The sequence below is a fragment of the Haemaphysalis longicornis genome, unplaced genomic scaffold (genome assembly GCF_048455015.1).
Source record: "Haemaphysalis longicornis isolate Haplotype H1 unplaced genomic scaffold, Haemaphysalis longicornis Haplotype H1 scaffold_1, whole genome shotgun sequence".
NCBI lineage: Eukaryota > Metazoa > Arthropoda > Arachnida > Ixodida > Ixodidae > Haemaphysalis > Haemaphysalis longicornis.
The window spans coordinates 423,572,298-423,591,558 of NW_027526203.1; the positions used below are offsets into that span (position 1 = coordinate 423,572,298).

At 45.3% G+C, this 19,261-nt stretch overlaps 1 protein-coding gene across 2 annotated transcripts; it reads right to left on the minus strand.

Annotated features, from left to right (window-relative positions):
* Nucleotides 1-288: 288 nt before the first annotated feature.
* Emc4 (ER membrane protein complex subunit 4) lies at nucleotides 289-14,840 on the minus strand. 2 transcript variants are annotated; one of them, XM_077687268.1, is made up of 5 exons: nucleotides 14,567-14,840; nucleotides 9,403-9,511; nucleotides 6,584-6,737; nucleotides 2,384-2,541; nucleotides 289-995 (listed from the first exon to the last, which is right to left on the minus strand). In XM_077687268.1, exons 1-5 carry the CDS (start codon nucleotides 14,785-14,787, stop codon nucleotides 957-959), a joined length of 681 nt encoding a protein of 226 aa, XP_077543394.1. In that variant the 5' UTR covers nucleotides 14,788-14,840; the 3' UTR covers nucleotides 289-956. The 2 variants fall into 2 exon arrangements, with proteins under 2 accessions (XP_077543394.1, XP_077543395.1); XM_077687269.1 differs by lacking the exon at nucleotides 14,567-14,840 and adding an exon at nucleotides 10,542-10,678.
* Between the last annotated feature and the right edge of the window lie 4,421 nt (nucleotides 14,841-19,261).

A 19,261-nucleotide genomic window follows, 5' to 3' on the forward strand; every position in this document is an offset into this window, starting at 1 on the left:
CTTTTTTTATTATTTTGTACCCAGCAGAAAAACGGCCCCTGCCACCCAGAAACAAAACCTCAACCACATACAACACAACACAACAGTTTAGTCAGTGTGCCATTGTGGCATCTGCCATATTAGTACAGTAACATTGCAACTTAAGTGGGCACAACAGGCTGTTGTACTTGAGAAAACTGGAATTAGTGCTTTCACGAGTTTAACAACACAAATATCACGCTATAAGGCTGGTAAGAAATGAGCGGAGCTTCACCATCCCACACACTGCAAAGAAGGGAGACAGTCCCAAGCATTTTGCAATGCCTTCATTTATTTACTTCCGAGGTGGCAAGCGACTGCCAGGCCGCTGATGCAATTCCATCATGGCAACAAAATGCGCACAACCTCTTTTGGTACCTACAAAACTTTCACATTACTTTTGTACGTCTACATCATCGCCACTGCCGCACCCCTTTTTCCCCATCCCCTAAACGACCAGCTATTACTTACAAAAGAAAAAAAAACGCATGCTTAACCTTGATGGTTAGAAACAAAAAGAAAAAGTATCAAGCGCACAACATGAGTTAACAATGTTTTACTCGATGCCTGCAAGTTGTGCTGCACAAATCGCTGGCTCCCTGTCTCATGCCCTCAACGACACTGCTCGGTATGTACAAAGCCTAAGACTACAAACGAGCACAGAAAGCTTCGCGCACAAGCCGAGTTAAAAATACAACGGTTAAAGCTGTGCACTAGAGTCCTCCACCCCAACCGGCAATGGAGCTGTGCGCAATAGCAGCACTTGACTGGTGGAAGAGCGGTGGTGCGTGCTCAGCTTTATACGGGTGCTGCGAGAGTGCTGACGTATGTGCGTTAGATGCGAGATGCAAACAGCTGAAGAAGAGTGAACAGTACAAAACAGACATCCAGTCCTGGTATGTGCACTTTGTTTACAAACTTCCACCAGCTTCGTTGGCTCATGACAGCATGATTCCTCCTCCTGAATGCTCGATCCTCTGCAGAGGGGAAGCAGCACACGTCACATGATGCAAAACACACCACTCATTGATCACGAACAGAGAAAAGTGCTCTTTATTTTGACGCATGCCTGCATGCAGTGAATTGTTCAAACCTACAGAAACTATGCTGGCCCCATGAACCGTTCAGAGTTTTTTCCTTCAACTGATGATAAAACACAACACACTATGCGGGGCACTTCAACAAACATTCCTGATCATACACAGTGCTTTGACGTGCCGAACATTCACACGCATATCTTTACAATGGCCAATTTTTACCCCGGTGCTTGTGGGTTCTTGCATCTCGTAGCTCTTTGCAGCACCTGACAGTGAACTGCCGTGGTGGCCATTATTCATTGTAATGCTTGTTCAACACAAGCATTATGACAGTGGGTGTGGCCCAGGTACACCTGGGCTACACCCATCATCTTGAATCTTGCTAAATCTTGCATCAACCTAAATCTTGCCTTTCCTTATGACTGCCAACCACAACTGATATACAATCAAAGGAGTCGCACATTCTGTCTGTCGTGTTTGTGACCATTTGGCCTCCTTGTAAATGTCTTTGCTGACACCCTCATTTTCGAATTACCTTCAGCTTTCCAAGTGCAACTGCATTGTAAAATGAACTGCAAGATTACACACACATTTTTGAAGTTAAGAAAATTTGCAAAAACAAAACGATATATAATCCATCATGCATGGAAACCTACTATCTATGGATGCAGCAACAGCTGCTACAAAGAAGCAATGCAGTGAAACGAGAACCACTGCCACTCCACCAAGTCAATTCAGATCCCCAGTTTTTATCCCCATGATGTGCAGCGGTAACCAGAGACGTCTATAAAATTTTGGAATGGGCAACAAAATACCATTAATGTTAAACTAAAATTAACACACAAAAAATGAAGGCTGCATATTTTCACTCAGCTGTCATGGCAAACCCCTTAATCACGGATGATCAGCCAAGTTAACTCGGGTCCAGTAGCTAATGAAAATTTTACTAATGATTTGAACACTAACCTTACCAACAGTCAGTTTAAATTTCGTTTCCTCCAAACTTGCTGAACTACTGTTCTTCCCAATGCACAGACGTAAACTTAAGCCAACAAGAACAAAAAGCAACGCTCAAACCCAAATGTAATGCCATATGAAATCAATGAACCCGAATCACAGAAACTAAGATGTACACACTCGATGCAAAGCGAAAAGTGCATTGCTCCCTTACTGCTCACTCATACTGCACACATGCAGTCGCAACAGTCAACTACCCTGCACCGTACCAAGACGGTTCTCCACTTTGCTACAATTCTTTCATTTGAATTCAGGTAAATAATGTTTCACCACACTAGCAATAATTTGCAATCAAGGGTTAATAAACTCACCTGTAGGGGCTCTACAAAATCCAGCCAATCAGACGCATGAGTTGGCAGTAGACCCATTGATGAACATTTGTACAGAGCTAAGGCCAGACATGCCAGGTTGCCAAAAAGATAAACTATTTTTTGGAGAATAGCTTGGCCCCCTTCAATCATCTTGAAAGCTGCAAAAGAGAACAGAGCCCCACATTAAGTTCAGACCTCTCCCACATTACAACCATCGCACGATAGTGCCGAACCTACTACAGCACACTCATCAGCTTGCGACATGTAGTTGGGCCGATATGTCCCTGGTTTGCACTTCACACTTTGGCTGGAGCAGGCAAGCAATTTCCTCACCTAGTCATATGATTCCAGCTTTTTTCCGCTCACTCCAAATCACCAACTAAAGTTTTCTTTGGTGCATCAATTTCGGTCGAGATTTATGGCCCCGCATAAGGCAAAAAATTGGGGAAGCCAGCTTTCACACGCCTTATTGCATCAGTAATTGCTCAAATTTCCAGCACAACTGCTACAGAAGATAACAGCTCTGCCGCACAATGCGACAGATAGTAAAGCTCACCAAATAAGCATATTTCGGCTACAGAGCAGTCATGAATGGCTGTCTTAAAAACTGCTCACGATTAGACAGCCCTTTTGCAAGCACTAGACAGCACTTTTGCAAAAAAAAAAAAAAAAAAAAAAAAGGGGGCGCCTATTGCTGGCGGCTAGACGTGACGTAGGTGATGGAATGGAAGTGGCGTCCCAGTACCCGCGGCAAGTGCACGGTTCGCGCTATTTAGCACCCCAGTACTCAATGCAAGTGCACATTTCGCACTATTTGTTTGAGTAAACATATTATTTTCATATAAAAAAAGTTTTGCAAACTCCCGAACCATTGCAAGCGCACGTATCGTGTGTAGGCTTCTAATCCCTTTTATTGCATTAAAAAAATGCGGATATTGCTACCCATGTGATCAGTTTTGAACACGTGATGCCGACGACAGTACAGAGTGGTGGTGTAGCAGAGAAACCCTGGTGAACACGCCCGTGTCAACAGAGCACTGTGCAAGTCGCTGGAGAAGCATGAGCTCCATGAAACAGGCAATTTAGTTTTAGCTATTCAAGTAGCTCACATGACTATTTCTTGTATAGCACTCAAGCAGTAAGCGTCCCCCAAATTCCCGCAATATCGCATGCCTAACGACTGCATTCCTTAGCAGGAAATGTTTCGCAAATGTGTGGTCATGCTGCTGACCGCAGTGCTAGTTCACTCAGTACAAAAAGTGCTTGCTGCACCCTGGTTTTACGCATTACGATAAAAGTTTTGGTTGATTTTAATTCCTTAGTACCTATATTAACTTCGCTGACTCTTCTCCCGCCTTCAATTGGGCTTAGATTTATCTACTAGCATACCAGTCAGCAAAGTGTCGCATGTGAAGGTGTGTGGAGCGACTGGGACTTAGAGCTTGACAAAACTGTCTAACAAACTAACTACAAACTAAAGGCCCATTCTTCCAGGCACAAACGTGTCGTGGCTTAGTTTCAACTGAGTGAGCAATGACCCGCCGGCGGCCGGCCTACTAAACGATGGGCCAACTGATTCTGTTGAAGGGTCACCAAGCCTCGCAGTAGCGCAGTCAAGCCAAACCATATCATTTTGACGTCATACGAAACATCATAGGAAATAACCAAGGAGGATGCAGAGAGGAGGACAGCGTTTTCAAATGAATTTTTCCACTGAATAAAGTCGCCTAAATGCAGCGAGAGTGGTCGAACCATGGCCTAGAGACTCCAACCTACAATTTGTGCAAGTAATCCCGCAATCTTTACAAATCACTTCAGTGTCCCTTTAACGAAACCTGATTTAACGAAAGTCCCGATTTAACAAAGATATCCTGATCCCCCCTCAGACACCCATAAAACCTAATGATTTGAATAACTCGAAATAATGAAACCGATATCATGATCTGTCCCAGTTTAACCAACCTCTTCTTGAAAAATGCAGCCAAAAAGTTAATTCGCGGTCTATTTTGTAGAGAACACCTCGAAATTGATTCATGGCACACCAAAGGTCAGCTCACGGAGTACCTTTGTCCCACTTTTACACAACTGCGCAGCGCAAAATGGGAGTTGTAATTTTGGGTTGAATTCACCAGACGGCGCAAGCAGTAAAAAAGTTTCTTCGCACGTCATCGTTCGCATTGGCACTGCTCCCATTCGGTCTCGGGCAGTCGGATGTATCAGAGCGTGTTTTGAGTTGTTTGTTCGCCATCGTTCTGCGGGTAGTTCCCGTGCTTTTGCCGTTCTTTCACATCATTCTCTGTTAGAACTCATATTGTTTTTGTGAAGTTCAAGTTGTCAAGCCTGCAGTCCATCTATCATTGCTACTTGTGTGCGTGGGTGTGCAAGAAAGTGCGCCGCTAAACCTTGTGACGAGTGTGTCGGACATGCAGTCTGTCAAGGAAAGAAGGCTTACTTTGGACGCATAAGTGGACATAATGCAGTAACAAGTGTAAAAAAGAAATGTGACATAGTTGCACAACATGGCATTCCAGCCAGTACTCTCTCTACAATGTTGAAAGGGAAACACATCATCCCCAGCACCACTTCGTCGGGGCACCCGTCACGCAAGAAAGCGCTGAAGACCAAGTGGGGGCTGAAGACGGTGAAGACAAAGATATTGAGGCTCCCGTGCAAACACTGGGTCAAGTGATAGATTCCCCTGATCTGTGGCGGATGTTTGCCAAAACGCACGAGGATACGAAAGACACACTATACACACTACACACTTACGAGTAATCCGTGCGGCGGTTGCTTACACAGCGCAAACCATAAACATCAACTTTTTTGGTGGGAAATAAATTTGTAGTCCCCCAGTGGCCGTTCGTGTTCAGGTAACAATTTTTGCCGTTTCTTTTTTAACGTGCAGGCTGCAATTTTATTTTCAGAGCATTTATGCTTCGGAAATACAGCACCGCAAAAGCTTGCTGGCTGCTGCTACAGCATATATAATTGAATGTACCAAATTAAGTGACCGAGAAATGCCTAACTCGGTTTACCGAAGCTCTCGATTTAACAAAACAATTTGCGACTCCCCTCAACTTTGTTAAATCGAGCTCTGCCTGTACAATCAGTTACCATGTTGTTAGTGTGTGTTCAGGCATTCCACAAGGTTCTGTACTTGGACCGCTAATGTTTTTACTGTACATTAACCATCTGCCTAGTAACATCAGTTCTAAAATTCATCTCTATGCTGATGATTGTGTCTTGTATGATTCCATTGACTCTACTGAAGTTCATCACCGTTTAACAAAGGAATCATTCATTCCTTTGCTAAATTTTGCGAATGGTGTGTGACCTGGCAAAAGAGTATTAATTTTAACAAATCCGTGCTTATGCCTTTCACCTATAGCAAGTCCCCCTCCAGCTTTACGTATTCTCTCAACGGATCCGCCCTGAAAAAAGTAACAATACAAATACCTCGGTGTTATTCTTTCCAGCAATCTATCTTAGTACCAGCACATTAACTTTATCTGCACAAAATCTTTTAAAAACTTAGGTCATTTAAGACTACCAGTCCCAATCCCCAAAAAGCAATAAATTACTAATGTATAAAACGCTGATTCGCCCTGTGCTTGACTGTGCATGTCCCGTATGGAACCCTCACAAGCAGGGCAAAATCAATAAAATAGAGACCATCCAAAAAAAAAAGCTATCAGATTTATCTGCAATCGTTATGACCGTTACTTTTTGCCTTCCCTTGCCCTATCTTCCCTGGAACTTACGGGACTACGCACGCACCGGCTCAATGATTCAATGAAATTGTTACACTGTCTTAACATTTATGCCTTCAGCGTATTGCATGTGTGATGATACATACATCACATTTGCCTCACCATTCATTACCAGAAGCAATCACCATCTTAACATCAAGCCTTACCATTGTCAAACTAACACATTCAAATTTAGTTTTTTCCCTTCAACCGCTCAACGTTGGAATGGATTTGCCGGTGATACACGTTCCCTTGCATTGGAAAAATTCATTCCTGCCCTTTGTGATTTGTTCTGATTGTGCTTTTTCGTATTGCTGTGTTGCTCTGTTTTATTGCTATTACTTTTGTTCGGTTCAATGTTCACTCCTGCCATAGCCCCAATGGTGCTGCAATAAGTACACATAAATAAATAACTGTGAAAAAACAAAGGTAGAAAGTTAAAATTTCTTACTTGACTGAATTGTTAGGAGTGCTTTGACAGGTCTCAAGAACAGCATTCCCACCATCATAATGGGGAAAATCGAGATAGAATTTCCAGCCATGTACATAATGAAAAGATTCATAGGCACCTGCTTCCACGGAGCCAGCGCTACATCCCAGGATTTCTGTAAAACATAAAGCAAGACCATTCAAGTGGTAACATTTAAAAAACGAAGCAATTGAGGATGTGGACATGGCTGCAAGGTTGACACAAATGTAAAACTACACTCTTTTTATTAAGCACGATCACAGCTGCAGAAAGCAGATGGGCACTAACGATTCAAGCAGTCGGGATACCATAATACCAAGCGTGCATTGCATACTTGGTGTGCTTGCTACAAAGCCTTCATGGAAATGTCAAAAGTTAACAATGTATTTAACACACTTTCAATCAATTTTCTTACAACTACAGTAAGTAATGTTGAACACGGCATTTAATACCTACCAAAAATACTAATCTGCTATACACAATTCCGTTTGTGTGTTTTAGCAGATGAGCAAAGTACAGTCACGGACAAACGAAATGCGAACATGAAAATATGAACCAGAACACACAAATAGCATAATTTCTTTCCATGCAAGTCAAAATGATGCGTGGCTTATTGGGAAAATTGGGAAATGTGGCTTTCCAAATAAGCCTCAACGAACAGTATTTTTCAATTTCACGTGTTCTGGTTCACATTTTCGTGTTCTCATTTCATTTTTCCATGATTGTACATCCACACAGCCGGGCAATTGTCCAAACTATGCAGTCTTCATTATGGTCACAATTTTCTCAAATCCCGTGACCACCAATGTTTTCATGCCACATGCAACGGCATCATACATATTCAAAGAGAGAACAGCGCAAAAAAAAAAAAGACAAGTCCTGTCTGTTGCCTTTGGTTGTGCTATTCACTGCTTAAATATGCTCTACCAACTAGCCCAACACACTTTAATATACTTTACACAGCATGCCAGGTACCAGCAATCAAAGCTGGAAGTAGAAAAGACATGATAAATTATTTTAAACTGGCTCGACACTTTCAAAACATTGCAGTCGTGACCTGCTTAGTGTCTGAAAGAAGAAAAAAGTACCACCGAAAATTCCGACAACAGTACAATCTCAGGCAGCGGCCCACCTTTCAACCATAGATAATTGGAGAAAAAGAAAAAATGGGGTGGCAAATTTTCCACATGCACTCCTTAAAAATTTTACTCCCCGAAAAACACGAGTGAAACACATCTAAGAGCAGGTCCATTTATATCTGCATTGGTGGCAGTTGTCAGATTCCGTGACGAATCTATATGGTACAAGACACCACTGCCGCTGTCAAAAAGTAGTTCATCACATCATCAATGATGCTGTTGTCATGCTAGGGAGCAACTGTGGCTCCGTCATCGATCAACACCAGGCAGTGGTTCAGTTTTCTGTATTACTTCTTCCGCTTTGTGCTGCCCTGCCTCTTTTTGATACCTGTCGTCTTGCGCTATTAAATGGATTATCTCTGCAGTTTCTTTCCCCTTCCACTTAGTGCAGTCTTTCGTGACAGGGGCTGAAGGTACCCCCACGCCCCTTGTCAGCATCATCAGATTTCAAGCGCAGGGATATTTTTTGGACTACTGCGTATCTAAACAAGAGTGGGGGCGGGCGATCTCTTTGGACAGGGTGCCCATCCTAGATTTCATGAAGTCCAATAACAAGCCCATAGCCCAATGAGTGTAAAAAAGAAAAGAATCAAGCAAGGCTCTCGTGCTACAGTCCACTGCTGAGGCACAGATGCCTTAGCAGTGAGGCTAAAGCTAGTGAGAGAATAGTGACAGACTTTTACGCAACGTCAGTTAAAATACAAGCACGAAATCCTCATAAATATACTACTACCAGGGACACAAAAGTCCGCTGAAAGTTCAGTTGCCAACAAAACACACCCCAGTACCATCTACCAGCAGGCCACCTAGTTTCAAGAATGACACTTGGGGCATGCACGTGTCGTCGAGTTCATAGGCCACCACTGGCAACCGCCTAGTGCCCTACCTGTCCCCTAACCTGGCAAGAAATACTGCTTTGATGGCTATGACGATGCTTGCCTGCCCCAAAGGTTGCAGAAGCCCCTACTCTAGAAAACTACTCCCCAATTCTTTTGTGAACAGGGGTATTTTGTTGATGGTGCACACCACTAAAGCCTCCACGGCATTTGCTCAGTGCGACAACCCACAGCTTGCGTAAAATAAGAACACAAGGAGCAGAGCTGAGAAAAGGAGCACACCTTGTGTGCTGTGCTCTGCCGAGCAGAGCACAGCACACAGGCCTGCAAGCAGAACACTGCGCAACAGGGTCAACCGCGCCATTGAAGCTGGGAACGTTTCTAGATCACGAAGCAGTGACGCCTTTCGGATAGTGATAACACGGCACAAACTTTTTCCCTCGGCCGAGCATAGAATTGCCGTGAATTCACTATGGTATTGAGCTAGAACACAGACTGCCAATACTGTTGGGCTCAAGTTATACGGCTTGTAACGAATCAAAGATATGCATACTTCTAGACAGGTCAAAGGGGGCAAGAAGAGAGCTGGTCGGTGGCCACCCATTCTGTACAGCCCTAAATGGTTGGCAAAAAGAAGAAAATGGGCTATGAGCCCCCTGCGCTTCGTACTCTTTCAGTGTCCTTGATGCAATACGAAAAGGGCTGATATTATAACGCACTACTGTTATGTTAACTTTTACAGTAACGACAGGTAACAAAACACTCGAGCGTGGCATTTCAGGGCTGAAAGAATCTGATGAAGTAGACATGTACAACGACTCCTCACCTTAACAATAAGATTTGCTTCCGTCTCGCGACTAGCTTCACTGTGCCCTTGTCCCAGGGATGAACTATACCCAGGTGGCGAAGCCAGCTCAGTCACTCTGTCAGTCCGCCTGAAAAAGAAATACGCATTTTAACACAATCGCAGTCGGGAACTGCTGCTAGAGAGAAAAATCAAACGCGGTATGTCCACCAGCGTCTATAAACACTAATGAAACGTTTTATTCTTTTAAAATCTTGAGTCGAGCAACAGCAGTTGCTCAATTCTTACAAGATAAATACACTTGCTACATTTAAAATCCCGTCAACGATGTGAGAATCGAAACGGCCTTGGGATTTGTTGCTTAATTTCGATCAGTAACAGGTCCAACTGATTTGGTTGGTTCATTGAGGCGAAACCAAACCATTATTTCCGTAAAACTTGATTGGCACAATAACCAGCCCTACACAAATAACCGGCCATAAAAACGGGATCTATGAGCGAACACATTGCGCAAGTTACTCTTTTAAGTCTTCGCAACGTGCACTACCTACATAATTCATTTTATAGCTTCATCGTATCAAAGCCACGACACTCATTGTTCCGAAAATTCCATTTAAGTGTTCATTGCGGCAGCTAATAGTGTATCATATTTTTTTCTGAGCAAGACTTATTTTGTTTTAAATAAGAGCCTCCGTTTCAATTTCCGCCACATTCTCAAAGCGGTTGCCAGTCGAGGACTGCATGCAAAAAAAGCACAGGTAGAGCCGGCCAAGGCGACCACATCTAAACGAAGGAAACTCGACTCGGTCAGATTCATACCCGAAAGTTAAATTCGTAACGAGCTCATGCTCGGCAGTGCAACCGAGCTCGCACATCGCATCAGGACGTGATACCGCTCTGCTTTGAACTAAGAAACTGAAAACGCTGCATTAAACATAGTTCAAGAATAATTTCTGCTAGCGTAGAAATCTCTTGTATAGTTTTCCTCAGTCAAATGAGTGGTTATGCAACTACTTCGCAACGTCATCAGTGAACAGAACGACCGGGCAGGGAGAGGTAACAGGGCAATAAAGGGCAGGGGCTTGAAATTATGCTCAACATACAGCTATGGTAAGTGCAAAACAAAAGCTTGTTAGAATAACAGTTTTATTCTGACTTACTTTTGGGATGAAGCAAAGGACCATTTATGCCGCTTGCCAGGAGCTCTGCTCCCCAAACTTGCAGCCATTTTAAGTTACCCCCCAATGTTGTGAGCCAGCAGTTCATATTCGCCTAAAAATACTTTGTACAATTTAATTTAAACAATGTTAGTGGAACAAAATTTTGCCCTCAATTATACTAAAATTTCTGACGTAACTCTTGTAAAGTGTTTTATTGCATATTGTAACGTTATCAATTTCGGTTGTCGAAAAAAAGCGGCGAAGCCTTTTTTCTAGTTTTTTTTTAACTTATCCTACTTCTGTGAGGCATCAAAAACAAAAGGAGATAGAACTGCAAAAAATATATACCCAGCTTATTTATCTTGTTGTAAAACAAAGGTATGTGCGATTCTTTCAAAATGAGCATAATCTGGCGCGAAAAAAATATGGAACTCTGGCAACGCGAAATGGCGAAACACGAAACAAAGAAGGACAAAGAACAGAAGCGAAAAAAGGCAGGCCGAGCGCAAGCTGTTCCTATCCCTTTCCGGTTCATTGCACGTGGTTATTTTGCGCTTCCATTATTGCTCCCTGTGCTGACACTGTAGGACGAGGAAAATGCCTAGGCGTTCGCACAGACCATTTTAGAGCATTTGCGCAATGCGTACCCGGGCCCTTTGTTGATGCAACTTCGTCGCTCCACGGCTCAACAGCGTCGTCAATATTTTATTTCCCATAAATGCCTCGGAAGAACGTGGGCCCGTCGAGTCATGTGTAGGGTGTCTCGATGCCAGGGTACGGCGGACAGCGCCAATGGTTAGGCCATGGGAAAAGAAGATAGTGCGCATCCCGTCACCTTCTTCTCACGTCTCGTTAAATTCATACGAACACGGTACTGACCCCTCATGTAACAAGCGGGCACACGGAGCTAGCTCCTACATCACACGCTTCCCGTATCGTAATCCAACATTCGAACCTGTCAGTGCACGTGCTTGCCACTGGGCGCGAGCGGCTCTCGCTACTGCTCGGTCCCCCATGCAGGCAAGGAAACGCATTTTCAAGGCGTTCGCACAGACCCTTCCACATTAGAGGCAACAAACTAGTGGTCTATATAGGTCTATATGGTGTGATAACTAGGGCCGTCTTCATAAACGTTTTTCTCTGGAACTCAAACTACTCAGTGATCACGACCGCTCGTGATCACTGAGTAGTTTCTCATGATCACTTGTGAAGTGAAATGTGACCTCACGAGCCTTGCACGGACCGTATAACTTCAAACTGTGACGTCATTTTCATAATTCCCTCCCTCCTATTCATCCGTCTTCTCCAGGGAATCCAGGTCCCTTTCAAAAAATCTCTCTCTCTCTCTCTCTCTCTCTCTCTCTCTCTCTCTCTCTCTCTCTTGTTCATTGGCTCTGCTTGAAACACAAGAAAATCTGCAGGGGTAGAAGCGCGTTTTACTTTACTCTTATTTTCGTCACTCCAATTCTCATCCATGGGCTCGCCGCAGTGTGGTCAGCCTAAATCACGTTCTTGCCCCGTTGATTTGTAAGCCTTATTTCGCCCACCTGCGACCCCGCTAGGAGCTGTTGAAAGGAGCATCGATTTTTTTATTTAGCGCCATCAGAAAGCAGTAGCAGCTGTGTAGCAAGCTTAGATGCATGGATGCTGAGATGACACCCGTTTTGTTTGGGCAGGAGAGTGTCCGGCGGCGTCAGTGTGCGAGGTACATGTACAGTATAGCGCATAGTGGAGCGGTGGACCTTTGTTCACTCGAAGACATGTGCTCACATCACCTACGAAAGCTCGGAAAAATATTTTGACTAGAAATTATTTCGACATATGAAGCACTTTTATAGAACCTCATCACTAAGCACGTCTAGTGTTTCGATTTGCGTTCACGAAATATGCGAGTCAAATATCAGACAACCCATGCAGGCACATCACAAAACTCAGGAATCCGCTCAAAATGTTTTTTTCTCTCCTGCATTCTCCTGAATATATGGGCATCCTTAGTATGCGATGTCACACACGCAATATCTCCTTCCTTTCTTTCAGTTGCAGGAATAACCCGCCTTCAATAGCCGCTTTAAAGAAAATCGCAACAAAACCAAGCAATCTGAAAATGGCCATCTGCTCCGGCAAGTAAAACACGCAGTGCGCTGCCGTCCATAGATTGTGAATATCCACCAGCTAGTTTCCTTTTGAAACACAGTGCCGTTATGTGCTGGCAATAACTAGCTTTAGCAGTCCATATATAGGCACAGACAAGAAGAGACAAGAAGAGAGCGAAGTGGGTCAGGGAACAAACGCGTGTTAAGGACATATTAGTAGAAATTAAGAAGAAGAAATGGACGTGGGCAGGGCATGTAATGCGAAGGCAAGATAACCGTTGGTCATTAAGGGTAACAGAGTGGATCCCTAGAGAAGGCAAGCGTTGCAAGGGGCGGCAGAAAGGTAGATGGGCAGATGAGATCAAGTAGTTTGCGGGGATAAATTGGTCGCAGTTAGCACAGGACTGGGATAATTGGAGGTTAATGGGACAGGCCTTTGTCCTGCAGTGGGCGTAGATAGGCTGGTGGTGGTGGTGATGATGATGATATAGGCACAAATTGAAAGAGAAAAGGTTAATCAGCCCCGCTAGAGCGATTTTTTTATGAAGCAACTGGGATCTAAGGTAAACTGAGAAATGACAAAGGCTTCCACCGGGAGCCACAAGTGCTGGGGAAGATAAGTGCTTTTCAGGTTTATAAGTAAAAGCTAGTTAATTCGAACTCGGTTAATTCAAACTTTCGGTTAAATCGAACCGACGCCTTGGTCCCGGCACAACCCTGTATATTTCAATGGGGGAAATTTACTCCTGATAATTCGAACGCGCCGGAATCCAGAACGGTTAACATCGAACTGCGATCCCCTGGTTTCCATCGCTCCTCGCAGAAGAAGTCGGCCCAGAGTGATTACAATGTGTCGCAAATCCAAATCAAAACAAATTAACTGGAGATGCAAAACAACGAAACAGAAAAACAACACGCGCTGCGCTGCTCCAGCAGCTTTTGCTTCCGGCGCGGGCGCCGCGCCGCCGGTGCCGTTCGCTGTTCGAGCTCCATGAACATTATTCACGAAATCACCTGCCACAAACGTGTTGTAGCCCCTAATTCGCGATAACGAGTCCAGAGTTGGCTTCTTTGTGTTCCGCCCGCGCAGTGTGGCGCGATTTCCATTCATTCTAGTACCCACCCGCTAAGGCAAACTACGCTTAATTCGAACAATTTTATGGTCCCCTTCGAGTTCGAATTAACGACCTTTTACTTCACTTACAATTCCACCGCTCCACCCGCCGCGGTGGTTCAGTGGCTAAGGCGTTGCTGAGCACGTAAACGCAGAAGTACCAGTGCGTACTGCTCTTGGTACTGCGCGCACTATGCTTGTTACAGCTTCACATCAGTCCGGCGCTTTGGGGTTGTCTCACACGACACTGGCCGACTGGCGTAAGCGACATTGTCTTACGTGACCCTGTTTGTCGAGCATACCCAACGTTTCACGCAACAATTACTAATGCGGTCAGAAACAAAGCGAGGGAGGACAGCGGTCCTGCACAGTACGGTGTACGGTGGCGCCATCTAGGAGGACTGATGGTACACAAAACGTTCCGGAGTCCACTGCAGACTAAACGGCGTACTAATGTTCATTTGAAGACCTGCCCTTGTTTCGTCATCGAGACGTCACGAAACACACGATTTGGCGGGAGAATTTGGCGGGAGAGCGTTTATTTTGCCACAGGGCATAGATGAGAGGGTATGAGTTGATGATGACGAAATTTGATTAGATGAACATGAAAATGTTAGCTTCGCGGATGAAGTCTAGGAGGGAACGATGATTTCTCAGTGAATAAAGCATCGGATAAGCGTTGGGAGCACTATAATACACCAAATATATCGAATAAAACAAACTTCTATTATGTCTGCATGGCCCCTTTAACTCGAAAAATTTTCCGGTTTTTAGCACGTCAAGTTAACGGGGCTAGCGTATACCTTAAGCAACTGTACCTTAAGCAACTGCTCGATGTCGAGTCGTCCAGGCTGGGGATGTCGGTCTCCGGTGGAGAACGAGCAGGCATTGCTCGGGTCCCTGGCGCGTTTGCCCAAAAGTTCTCTTCGTCGCATGGCCAAAACACTTGCACCGTCAACCCTGGCGTCTCCATGTAGCGTGAAAAACGACCGCAGACCGGCACGCTGATGTGTCGCAGTTCTGCGAAATTTGGAAGCATTGCTGCTGACTGATTTCGGTTGATAAACGCTGTTGATTATGGCGTGCCGCTGGGGACGATCATTCGTATACGACACACGGACGGGTGTATACAGCGGCCGCACCTAGACGTCCCTGCGTGCGCGTTCATCTCTTTCATCACGAGGGAGCTTTCTCACGCGCCATCGCGAATGCTCTGGTTACCGCATCCGGGACGGACTCTGATTTCTTGCCAGCGCGCGCTCTCTTACAGGGCATCTTGGGTAGCATAGCTGGCTACGTAAAACGAACAATCGTGTTCCAGTTGCCGACTTGCCTGGCTGCTTCCTTCTTTGCGCAGTACGCGAGATATGGCGTTAGAAGTTGGGTAACCGAGGAAACATTCAACGGGATGTAGCATGCAAAATCTGCTGCCGATGATGAAGACACCTACATTTCTTTGCATTGAAGTTTCTGTCGCGCAGAGCGTCAACCGAAGTTCAACTTTGCGGATACCAGCTCATTGAAAGTATGAGTGGTTCAATTCGGCGACAAATGCTGTGCATCTGGGCCTTCCCAAGAATTAACTCGGCGAAGTTGAAGTCGGGACACGGAACAGTACATCCAGGAATTCGTTTTCTTGGAAAAGGAGGGGGATTTCTTTCTGGTTAAGGGGGCTTCGTCAGCTGATGTTCTCCGGATTTCCAGAGGTTCTTCGGGATCAGCTAACATTAATAATATATTTCTGGGGCTGAACAAGAAAAACGGGCAGAATTTTAGACCTGACAAACTTGCCCCCGAAAGTGCGCGGCAGGCTAACCTTTGTCCATCGAAGACTGGAGTTTGGCGAGAAAAAACTTCAGTGACCACTTCGCACACGCGGTTGATAAGGCCTACGGAAGTGTTAGTTTTCAACGACGAGCACAGGACAAATAGGGAGACCGTAAACGGGTTTTAGTCTTCGCTGCGTACGAAGGCGCAGTTAGCCGAAATGCAAGTTGAAGAATGTCTCGTCCGAGCAGGTTCTTGCTGGTATTTGTGGCCCAAACATTGTGGACTTGTCCCGAACTAACGTTTTCACTCCAAGACACCAGCTTTAAAGGGACTCTGCAGCGCTTTTGATAAACGCTTTTAATCCTCCGTTCGCGTCTGGAAGCACTGCGAAAGCTATATATAGTTATCGCCAGCACTGAGCGACACTACGTGATTTGCTCGTCGGAGCAAATACGCCTTCCGTTTCTGCTTTGCTTTTACGGCTTCGTTTTTTTAAAGTGGCTATCGAATGCGTTCATTTCTGCAACTGAAGAAAAGCGGGCCAATGGCCGCTACACCGCTGTAATGACGTAATTCCTGCGGTCGAAGAACGCCAAGACCGGAAAAGAGAGGGAAAATTTTTGCGCTAGTTTCTAAGTTATCTAATGGGCAAAGAGCAGTAATTTTTTGCTGAGGTATTTTGCGACCGCCTAATCAAAGTACTGAGTGTGTTCGTTGACTACGCTCTGCAAGCATTATAGATTTCGAAAAAAGTTGAAAAATGTGTTGCAGGGTCCCTTTAAGGTTCGTGTTAACGAAGCTGTGCTTTGCCAGCGTTTTCCAGCATTTTTTTTTTTTTTTCAAAAAAGAGGCGAACCCTGCACATGCTTTCACCGAGACGAAAGCTCAAAAGGGTTTTAAAAAACCGCGACATGGCTCAAATTCTTCGGGAAGCGTCGAAAGGGTGTGTCCAATGTTACTAACTGTAGTGGCACGCCCCTAAATGTAGGATCTTTTGATAGCACGCCCGGCTATTCTTGCCGGGTAAGGTAGACAAATTTTCGACAACCTTGCTTTAAATTCGTTCGACGAGATCTATGTACACGCCTTTATTTCCGTTCTCCATTTTTTACAGGTTTTCTCACTGCGACAATGCTGTTAAAAGTGTTCTAAAGCACTAAGACTCTGAACAACAAGCATTGGAATCTACCCAGCGTTTCAGGATTGATACGCGTAGTATTGCAGGAATTGCCCGGCAGTGACCATGGATAAGCATCACCAGAGTCCATCACGTAGTACCGGCAACACTAAAAGCGAGTACTCAGCGCATCCGGCATTTGTGCGGTTTCGCCAAGCGTACCAACAAAGCAATCCTAAAAAGGAAAGAAAAAGACCCCTCGAGGTGTTCTTTCTTGGACAGGCTCATATGAGTCTGTCAGTCTACCCGCCGCGGTGGCTCAGTGGCTAAGGCGTTGCGCTGCTGAGCACGAGGTCGCGGGTTCGATTCCCGGCCGCGGCGGCCGCTTTTCTGATGGAGGCGAAAAGCAAAAACGCCCGTGTGTACGAGATTTCGGCGCACGTTAAAGATCCCCAGGTGGTCAAAATTAATCCGGAGCCCTCCACTACGGCGCGCCTCATCGCCTGCGTTGCGTCGGCGCGTTAAACCCCCCAATCAATCAATCAATCAATCAATCAAATCAATCGAGTCTGTCAGTCTCATGAGACTGAAATTATAAAATTATGTTGCTAGTTTTAATTGGGAAAATGACGTAATGAGTAATTTATGAACATCAGGGCTCTAGTGGCAACCTTGTCTACCCTTGAGATAAATGAAACAAAAATACGAATTCTCAACTCAAGCTCCTGCAACTTGGCGTACATAATTCGCTCTCCGAACTTATAGAAGCCCAAAGAACCAGCCAACTCTCTCGCCTTACGCTCACCCCCACAGGCCGCACAGTCCTCCAGAATTTAGGCCGTACGTCCTACACCAGAACCCCATGAAGTACCACCTCATATACGGGCCACCATCAAAGTCACCCCAATTCTACGACATATGCATCCTGAGTACAACAAAGGACGTCGCAACGCTCGGGCTCGCTACCTACATAAGAAGTACTCATCGGACAACGATACCCGCTACACCGACATCGCTCACTCACCTTCCCACTCAACCCTAGCGGTCACCGACACCAACGGCACCTTATACATTGCGCCACTTACCGCCACCTATCCCAATCTGCAGCGGAAGCTACGGTAATAGCCCTAGCAATGCAAACAGCAACGTGCGACTACCTCACGATTATTACGGACTCGCAGCAAGCCTGTCGAAGATACCTCCTTGGAAGAATTCCTCTACCTGCCCTCAAGCTTCTACAAGGTCTAGTATCACCTCCTAACGTAACCATCGACTGGACCCCAGGTCACGCCTCCCTCCCCGGGAACGAAGCAACCCACGCTGCAGCCCGCGAACTCCACTACCGGGCACTCCCGACGAGGCCAGGCGACTTGGACACCCTGACTGGCACGCTACACCCACTACCAGCCACCTACTCCAATATCTTAGCGCACTATCGCCGAAGAATCCCGCATCTGGCGACGTCTCCAAACAAATACATTCTACAACGGCACCATCCTCTCTCATATCTCCCCCAGCCGTTTCACCTATAACTGCCCCGACTGCCACACCCCAGACACAACCCCCCACCTCGTATTCTTCTGCCCACACAACCCCTCTCCACTCCCCTCACATACTCCCGAGCAGTGGGAATGCGCGCTGACCAACTCGGACCTGCAGGACCAGCAAAACCTGCTCCAGCGGGCCACCCGAGCAGCAACAGCACGCGGCTACCTGGACTAAGGCGGCCGCCCATCGGCTCTAAATATGTAAAATAAACGTTTGTTCCTCCCTCTTCTCAACTCATTCATTTTCATTAACTCGGCTTCTCTTCATTTTTTAGTCAAATTTTCTTTGATATGGCCAAAGCCTCCTCCTGATTGCCCTTTCAAAAATCTGCATTACTTTCGCCAAATTCGAAGCTTTGGTGGCTTTTGGTCATGTGTGACGACCCGAAATTTAGCACTGATATAGGACTGAAAATTCAAGGATATGGATTTAAATAATATTCAATAGAAATGCCTGAAAGGTATGAGCAGCAACTGTTTAATTGTTCAACACTACAGTTTTCTTTACATTAGCAATTGCGCCGAAAGCATGTACGGTGTTCCCAACAACAACAAAATAATATAACATAGAGTAAAATAAAATATAGAGAACATTGTTTTGCTCCGTTGTGTCGAAAATATCGGTTGAATCAGCGTCACAAACATATTTTTACTGAAATCGTTGTTTAATATAACATGATGTAGCGGGTGATCTGCACGCTGGAATTCTTTTGGCCACTAAATTGGAAGCACGGCAGGCATGTGAGCATTTAATGCAACTCTAAACCGATCAACTCACCCTTTCATTGACTCTATTTATTAGCAACGTGCATATTGGGACGGGTCGCTGGTGTAGCCGGAATTTTATCTCTGGAGGAGTTATCAGAGGAAGGGGGGAGAAGAAGGGTCTCACACCTCGTATTGCAAAATTCAGACGCACATGCGCACACTTGTGAGGATGTAGCGACGCGTTTAAACCCAGGAACCAGGGTTGTTAGGGCCTCAGAAAAAAAAAGGCGCCTGACAATTGCCGGAAGTATATACAGCCAAAAAATGTCGTCACCTTGATTTGAACGTTTGAAGAGGAGCCAGAAAAATCG

Excerpts from the sequence above, each read along its gene's own strand:
- Emc4 (XM_077687268.1), bottom strand. The coding sequence starts at position 14,787 with ATGCTTCCAAATTTCGCAGAACTGCGACACATCAGCGTGCCGGTCTGC. Across the intron at positions 2,542-6,583 it reads ACTCCTAACAATTCAGTCAA|CTTTCAAGATGATTGAAGGG; the intron begins GTAAGAAATTTT and ends TCTCTTTTGCAG. Across the intron at positions 996-2,383 it reads ATTTTGTAGAGCCCCTACAG|AGGATCGAGCATTCAGGAGG; the intron begins GTGAGTTTATTA and ends TCCCCTCTGCAG.